Consider the following 9,275-nt stretch of genomic DNA (forward strand, 5'->3'; position numbering starts at 1 on the left):
ATTGTTACCCATTTCCGGAAATCGATCTTAAAGTTGACGCGGTCGCGCCCTTCAAATTCAAATGCTTCCTAGACGCTTACAAAGGTTATCACCAGATACGGATGGCAGCCCGCGACGAAGATAAAAATGCTTTCCGTATGGACCAAGGCTCATTTTGTTATAAAATGATGCCATTCGGTCTGAAGAACGCGGGTGCCACGTATCAGCGTCTGATGGACAACATGTTCCACAATCAAATCGGAAAGTACCTTGAAGTTTACATGGATGATTTGGTCATAAAAAGCATTGACGAAGATCAAATGCTGAGAGACATTGAGGATGTTTTTTTCCACTCTGCGAAAGATCAACATGAAGTTGAATCCCTCAAAGTGCTCATTCGGGATGGAAGAAGGAAAGTTCCTAGGAGTGATCGTAACGGGGGACGGATTCAAAGCAAACCCGGACAAGGTCCAGGCAATCTCCCGAATGCCCTCCCTATCCTCGTTAAAAGAAGTCCAGACATTGAACGGAAGGTTGGTTGCCTTGAATAGGTTCCTCTCGAATCATGCAACCAAATCTCATCCTTTCGTGTCCGCCTTACGAAATTGCATGAAAAAGGCACATTTCAAATGGATACCAGAAGCAGAACAAGCCTTCCTCGAAGTAAAAAAGTGTCTTATGGAGCTCCCAACATTAACTGCACATCAGGACGGAGAACCTCTCACGTTATACCTATCCGCATCTGACATTGCGATAGGGGTAGTTCTCCAAACAGACAGGAAGACAGTACAAACGCCTATATATTACGTCAGTAGAACCTTGGTGGACACCAAAACCAGGTACTCAATGCTGGAAAAACTGGTTCTCGCGTTAGTATATGCGGCAAGAAGGTTGAAGCTCTACTTCCAAGGTCATCCCGTCATCGTGCTAACAGACTACAAGCTAAAAAGCGTGTTGGCAAAACCCGAATTATCTGGGAGATTGGCCAAGTGGGCAATCGAACTTGGGGAACACTCTATAGAGTACAAACCCAGACCCGTGATAAAGGGACAAGTTTTAGCAGATTTTCTAACAGAGATACCAAATGACAAAGTCCAAGAATGCCTGTACGAGCAACAACCCCCAACCCCAAATGATGAAAGTAAAAAATGGATCTTATTTACGGATGGAGCATCCAGTGGGGAAGGCTCAAGCGCGGGCTTAAAATTAATCAACCCAGATGGCCAAGAGTTCACATATGCCATCAAGCTGAACTTTAAAAGTACCAACAGTGAGGCAGAATACGAAGCTTTCCTGGCCGGTCTGCGGATCGCGAAAAAATTGGGCGTCAAATTCTTAGAAGCTCGAGTCGATTCATGCTCATAGCAAGTCAAGTTTCAGGGACTTACGAAACAAAAAACGACACAATGGCCTCATATCTGTCTCAAGCAAAAGACCTCATGCAACAGTTCACTTCTTGCAAAGTTGTGCACATAAAGAGAAGTGAAAATCGACCCGCGGATGCACTGAGCAAACGAGCATCCACAAGTTTTGACCACATGGGGAGAGACGTTAGAATCGAAGTTCTAAACGCTCCATCCGTCCCTCAGCACCAAGTTCTGGTCATCCAGACCGTAACAAGTTCCTGTTTGGAACCCATCATGAGCTACTTGTCTTCTGGTACTCTCCCGGAAGACAAAGCGGAAGCACGGAAGATCCGTCATACGGTGTTGTGGTACCAAGTACTTGATGGGATTCTATTCCGAAAGTCATTCCTTGGCCCGTTGCTTAGGTGCATATACGCGGAAGAATCCAACTACGTAATATGAGAAATCCATGAAGGCATCTGTGGTCTGCACGCGGGCCCAAGGATGGTTGTTGCCAAAATAATGAACGCCGGATATTACTGGCCAGGAATGCACTTGGATGCAGTCAAGGGAATCCGGAAGTGTGATGCTTGTCAGAGGCATGCACCCCAAACCTTGAGACCACAGAACAACCTGGTGCCGGTAACTTCAGCGTGGCCTTTCCAAAAATGGGCCATCGATATCATATACCATTCCCAGAAGCTCCGGGACAGGTGAAATTCCTGCTCGTGGCAATCGACTACTTCACAAAGTGGGTGGAAACCTAACCACTAGCCCACATCACGGCAGCAAACGTCAAAAAGTTCATGTGAGAATACATTATTTGCCTTTTTGGTCTTCCCCAGACGATAGTCAGTGACAACGGTACTCAGTTCGCTGATAAAAACCATCAAGAATGGTTGTCTGAGCTACACATTAATCAGGTGTTCACGTCGGTAGCTCACCCGCAGGCCAATGGGCAAGTGCAATAAGCGAACAGGAGCATCAAAGAAGGCATCAAAGCACGGTTGGGAACCAAATGAATAGCGTGGGTAGATGAATTGCCTCATGTTCTATGGGCACATCGAACCAGTAACTCGCAAACCCCCTTCAGCCTGACATACGGCACGGAAGCAATGATTCCCGCCAAAGCTGGTGTACCATTCGCACGAATGCTTTTGGTTACCGATATTGAAAAAGAACTCCGATTAAACCTAGACCTTTTGGAAGAAAGAAGAGAGTTGGCCGCTATACGCAAAATCAAATATAAATGTCAACTCCAAAAATACTATGACTCGCGAGTCAAGTTATGTGAGTATAACCAAGGCGATTACGTGTTCCGAAGTAACGAAGCATCAAATGTTGAATCGCCAGGAAAGTTAGCACCAACCTGGGAAGGCCCGTACGAAATCGATGAAGTACTGGGAAAGGGTGCATACAAGCTGAAAAAATTGGACGACACTCCTGTTCCCAGGACTTGGAACGTCGCACAACTGTGAAGGTGCTATATCTAAAACAATGTATTTTTCTTTTAGGCCTGCGTGCCCCTTTGCTGGCCTGCGTGCCTGTTATTTTGGTCTGCATACCAGATTTCGTTTATCTCGAACTAATGTTAATACGAATATAGTTAACGCATTATTATACATTTTTAAAATTTTAGTTCCTGTACGGATATGCCTGCGTGCCAATACTTATCATAATCCTATATTTTGGATAAATGACGGATTTAGCGCACACACATTTATATTGTAACCATACAAGACAAAATGTAAAATCCATGTCATATATACAATAAAAAAGGGATTACAAGAACAAGACAAATATACAAGGAAACTATTCTTCGTCTTGAAGAAAGTTACGAAGTTGATGACACCATCCGCGGCTCCAGCAAAACCTTGGATAGCATCATGGATGGGAAAATGCAAGTCGTCAAAAGCTTCCATCTGTGCATCATATTTCCCATCCACATCCACTCCGTGGAGTTCAAAATCCTCCAACGAGCGGCCTTCCCTGGCAAAAGTTACGCCTTCCTGAAAACCTGCCTTGCGACCCGAATCACTCGACGCCCAAAAAAGATCAGCAAGGCAGTCTCCTAGGGTAGATCCTCCGTGAATATGTGAGATAACCTAGATAGACGAAATTATAAGGTCAAGAGTTAGCACAAGCAAATACGTTAAATTGAATTGTTACCTTGGGAAGGCCCTCCGTCATTAACCACGCTTGATCAGCAGAAGCCTATTCAGCTTCCAACTTCAGTGTGCCCTGCTCGCTAACAAAACAGACGTTTTCTATGATCAGATCCTCAATAAGCTGGTCCTAGTCAGCAGCAGTAGCATGAAGAGCGTTGAGAACTTCTTCCTGAGAAGCAAGGCGAGACTCAAGAGCTTGCCTTGCCTCTTCCGACTTGGCAAGCTCAGCCTCACGAGAACGGGCGAGAGCGCGCGCGGACTCAATTGAAGCATTTTGTCACCGACATGCCTCTTCCCAGTCCTTGGCAGCAGTGGCCTGGCATTGCCTCTCCTGATCTAGAGTCCGTTCAGAATCTCTCAGCTTCCACCGTTGGGTGTTCGCCTCGATTCGATATTTTTCTTTTTCGGCTCGGAGCTCTTCAAGGAGGTTATCCTGCAACCCCCAGTTCTAGCCATAAAATTCCAGTCCCGGTATATCTCTTGGGTCGTGGAGACCAAGTTGGCCAGATGGTATATATACGAATTCCTAAGAGACACTCGAGCCCGGTTGCGCTGGTACTCGCGTTCCACAGGAGGCACACCCTCATGGAGGAAATCAAAACACACCTCCCCGTCAGAAAACCGAGATGAGGGAGCTAGATTCCATTCAGGAACATGCCGGGAAACACCCCCTTGCATGGTACGGGCCCCCTCCTCCCTATTCGAGGAATGAGGAGGTGGGAGAGGTACCGATACCCGCCCAGCTGGTTTTTCAATTTCACGAACAATGGGCGGAGGCAGGAGCGGTGATTCCGAGGTCGACAACTTCCGGATAGTATCGGAAGCGGCACCCTCCTTGGATTTCCCTTTGTCAGCAGCAGATAATCTGCTAGGGTCATTCTTGGCAGGCGGGCTGTCCAGGAGGTTAACGTTGTCTGCATAAACACATGGCAGAAGTTAATCTATGGAAGACATCGAAACTATCTACAAAAAAAAAGGTAGAGAAGCACATGGCGTGCCCTGCATGCGGACTGCAACACGGTCACGAAGGCGAATCCTCTTTGTAGCCGGAGGAGAGGGAGGAGAAGAAGGGTTCATATCCTGCTTTCCACTGGCAACCACCAAAGGAGCGTTGCCGGAAGAAGCTTCCTTCCTTTTTCGACCAAAGGCTGCACCAAGACTACATATTAACAATTCGTTCACAAGGACGATCGCAAAGAACATGTTACCTGTCGTGAACAAATCCTCAGAAACCACAGGTTCCTGACGGGTCCGTTGAGGAAACAAAAAACTATCATTGGTCTTGTCAAGGATAGGAAGATCCTTCTTGTCGTGGGCAGCAAGGTGTATAACCCCAGGCACACCCACGAGAACAGACAGCAAAAGACCTTCAGGTGCATAGTAAGCCAAGGTTAGAAACCGAGATAAGCCTGAAAAATACTTTAAATATACTTACATCCATCTGGCTTCCGGAAGTATGGCACCTCGTCCGGATAAGGCCACAGGCGGCTCATCCCAACCCTCACAAGGGTAGATTCAGGGATAGGGCGCATTGGGGTCGCGGTATGGGTCAACTGTTGATACCACCCATGCCTTTCCAGACATCAACGTACGGGAGGGCAAGCAATGGCTGATCTGCCGAGCGCCAGTACATGGACGAGGGGATCACGTCTTCCTGAATCCAGAAAAACTTCCTAGCCCAGTGCGGGTCCAGAAGAGGTGTGTCCAAAGAAATAGCTTTCAGGTCAGTTGGAAGGCAAATATATCGGCCACCCATACCATACAAGCGATAGAACACAGCAAACTTGTCGATGGTAAGCACGATGACATGCGCCCTACAGCAAAATTCAAAATGGCGCATACGCATCATCGCTGATGCATGAAGTTGGGAAATCTGAATCATATTTCTAGTAATCAGCTTACCCAGAAGCCGGGTAACTGGAAATCGGAGATTCCCGGAGCTGAAGAACTCGGCGAACATGGCCATCTTCCCCACCGGAGGATGGATCGTCATTGAACCAGGAGCCGGAAATTCCGGCTCCCATTCTGGAGCAATGCCATAAGCATTCATGATGTCTTCAAAATTCTTTATGTCCCAATCAATGGTGACACTATCAGTAGTCTGATAGTCAGGTCTCGTCGACATCATGTACTCGGCTAAAAACTGATTACAACGAGCTATGATTGCCAGAAATCAACAAGAGGGGTTTTCTGAGTTGAAGACAATGATTACCTTAAAGATTCCGTCGAAATCAATAAAGATCTTCAAAAAACAATAAGAGAGAAGAAGGGGGATCAACGAATATATATACAAGTGACAATTAATGCAGTAAACAGAAAAAGTAACCGTTGTCCAATTAGGTCATGACACGTCAGGCGGGAAACCAAAAGTCTAAAATTCAAAATCTGAGTTACAGCCCACAGCCTGCCTACCTGTCACATCCTACTCTTACGAAGAAGCAGACCTAACATGTCAATCACGCCTCCAGACTAATCGGCAACTTGCTAGTTCTACAATAACGGGACAAACTAAATGTTTTGACTGACAAGTCAGACATCACCGGAATTCAAGTTACAAAAAAGAACAAGAAAAAGAGAAGTCATAAATACAACCAGAAGGGTCATAGATAACGAGGTAATCCGCGATCTAAACAACCTTCCGAATAAAGGTGAAAGAATGCTCGAAGCGCAATAAGTTTAACGCAGTAAGTGAAATAGATAGTTTCATTTCATTCATACACAAAATTTACAAGAGGATATAAGGAAATACATGAAACAACATTATGACCTATTCATAATTCTCCTTGGGAGCTTCCTTGCCTTCAGCTTCCGCGAGCAGCCGGTTCACATGAAGGCGTAGCTCCCCAACACAGGTAGGCTCGCGACGGTTCTCCTCAATGTACTTCAGGATGTCAAAAGAAAGGTTATCAAAGGAGTCCATCCGTGCATCATATTCCTTTTGACAATCCTGGCCATGAAGCTCGAACTCGTTGGACGGACGTCCCTCGCGAGCCATGGCATAACCTTCTTGAAAACCAACCTGGCGTCCCACCCGCAATGAACTGACCCGCAAGTCAGCAAGACAATCCCCAAGCTTGGGTCCTTCCTTGATGAGCTTGAAAATCTGGTCCAAGGAAAAGTCAGCATGATATTCGCATAGGACAAGCTTACGAATGAAATATTTACCTTGGGGATGCCAAATTTGAGAAGCCATCGCCTTTCGTCCGAGGAATCAGTGAAGGCCTTTTCCAGACCCTCCTTCTCTTCGGAAACAGAGGAAAGGCGGTCGTCCTTCTCATTCACCACGGCCACAAGCCTCCGGACATCCTCGTTCCGGGCGGCGATGAACTCAACTTGGGCGGCTATCCGCTCCTTCAAGCATTTATTCTCCTCCTGAACACTCAGGAGGGCAACCTCCCTCTCTTTGGCCTCCGCTTGAGCAGCATCCTTAGCCGCTTCGGCCTCGACCATGCTACTAACAGCGCGCTCAAGATCAGTTTGCCCCGTGACCCACCCCTTGAATACCTCACGAAAAGTCGAAAACACGTTAGCCATGTGATAGCTAGGTGCTTGCGCCAGATTAGAATGAGTTTGGGAGTGTATCCTGTTACACTCAGAGGGTGGGAGGCAATGCTCAAAGAACTCTTGGCACACACGCGGATCGGTAAAGAGCGCGTCCGAGCCAAGATTCCATGAGGGACGAAAAAGGGAATCCCCTTGATCCTAAGATAAAGGATTCGAGGATTCCGCCTTTTCACCTGTGGAAACTGGGGGAGTCCCAGGTGTATCGTTAGGGGGCACAACCTCAGTTTCCACCACTACCTCGGGAGGCTGCGTACTGGCATCCTTGGGTGGCACATCCTCGTCAACCCCCGCCTGCAAAATCTCCGGAGGAGGAGAAGGCAGGCGAACAATAGTAGCGGCTGTTAATCCAGAAACAAAGGTTAAAAGTATTTACAACATGAAGCCAAAAAGATAAACAGTCAGTTACTTGAAGGTTACCGAACAGTGGTCCTATTCCTGACCTGGTCCTGGAGCCGGGTCAATTTTATCTTCTTTAGAGGAGGACCCTCCCCCAACCTTGGTAACCTCCCCACCGGCGAGATCACCGGCACCTTTGGTTGCCCCACCACCAGCGGGTTCCTCGACACCTCTGGTCACCTCTCCACCGGTGAGATCAGAAGTCATCTTGGACACCTCCCCACTAGCGGGATCCTCAGTGTCCACATTAGCCTCACCACCAGCGGGTTCATCGGCATCAGAATCCTTATTAAGGCCGGATACACCAGCAGTATCCGCCGTCCTCTTGCGGCGGCGAATCATATCTGTAATAGCACGCAATACGCCAGCATGAAAACTTTCTGGGGTACCGGGCGGGGAACTTTTGCTAGTTGAATCCTCACTAGAAGAAAGGACTATCGTCCCATCCGGATGCATAATGGTAAGAGGTTTAGGGTTCAGAATGTACACACCTTGGGCCACAGCAAGATCATTGACCACAGGCTCGATACGACCACAGGTCGGAAATAGGAAGTTCCCTTGAGTCTCCTCGAGAACAGGCTTCTGATACATTTCTAGGGGCTTCCGGAACATGTCCCCAACAACGGTGGGAACAAGGACTTCAAAAAGCGAGTTCCCTCCTGAAACAAAGACGAAAAGAAAGGTTGGTGCACAGAAAAGGGATACAAGCACCAAAAGGAACAAAGTTCTAGGAACTTGCTATTATCATCTCGAGAAAAATCAGGATGTTCACCCGGAAAGGGCCATCAGCGACTCATCCCCACCTGCACTAAAGCAGACTCCAGAATAAGACCCATGGGGGTTGGAGTCTGCGTCAACTTGGCATGCCATTCCTGACCCTCCGCGTCAGCAGCCGGAAGGTGAGAAAATTTCTCAATCAGAGAATGGCGGGTCATGGACAGAGGAATAACGTCCGTGTTAATCCAGAGAAACTTATTCTTCCACTCATGAGTGCTCCGAGGAGGCTCGGTCCCTATCGCCTTCCGGTGAACTTGAAAACTGAACAACTCCTGCGGACTTGGTGTAGATCGCATGAAAATGGTCCACAGTAGGCTCCACCTCCAACGCCTTGCAGCAAAATTTGAAATGGCGAAGCCTCATGATCCCAAATGGATGTATCTGGGAGATATGAATCCCAGATATCTCTAAGAAATCGCCAATAAACTTGGTGATCGGCAACCGGAAATTGCCTGTAGTGAAAGATTCTCCATACAATGCAATCTTTCCGGCCGGCGGCTGATCAGCCATGGAACCCGGAGAGGGAAGCTCCGGCCCCCACTCCGGCACCAACCCATAAAGGTTGACGATATCTTGGAAGTCAGTAACCTTCCAGTTGATGCATATGTTCTCCACCAGCGCCTTCGATGAATCTTTCTTGCTCTCTTTAGCCCGGCCTCCCTTCTTGCCACCAGCCATGGTTGATCGGAATAATAATAAGGTCGAAGGAAGAAGATGAATAGAGAGAAGATGGATAGGTTCAAAGGAAAATTTTTGCAAGTAATTCAGAAACTGAAACGACCTCCCCTATATATAAGCATCGCAATTAATGCGAAGAAAGAGGAATACAGTTCATCTCCAGGGGGCAACCAACCAGAGAGCGACACGTTAGCAGGAACTGTCAAACAACATGATTTTGAACAAACCGCCTAAAAATACGTGCAAATACCTCGAACACCGTCCACTGACGTGATTCAGACCAAGGACGTCACATCCCAACCAATGAACAGTACCCCTAGTTCGAAAAGCTACAGGAATCCCACGGACCAACAAACACATCCTATAA

At 47.4% G+C, this 9,275-nt stretch overlaps 1 protein-coding gene across 1 annotated transcript; it reads left to right on the forward strand.

The window, feature by feature from the left end:
• The first annotated feature begins 1,385 nt into the window (after nt 1-1,385).
• On the forward strand, nt 1,386-1,787 carry LOC143571188 (uncharacterized). The gene has a single exon (XM_077056678.1). It carries the CDS (start codon nt 1,386-1,388, stop codon nt 1,785-1,787), a length of 402 nt encoding a protein of 133 aa, XP_076912793.1.
• The last annotated feature ends 7,488 nt before the right edge of the window (nt 1,788-9,275 follow it).

The sequence above is a fragment of the Bidens hawaiensis genome, unplaced genomic scaffold (assembly GCF_021521415.1).
Source record: "Bidens hawaiensis isolate Kalapana, Puna unplaced genomic scaffold, B.hawaiensis_p1.1 tig00025206_1, whole genome shotgun sequence".
NCBI lineage: Eukaryota > Viridiplantae > Streptophyta > Magnoliopsida > Asterales > Asteraceae > Bidens > Bidens hawaiensis.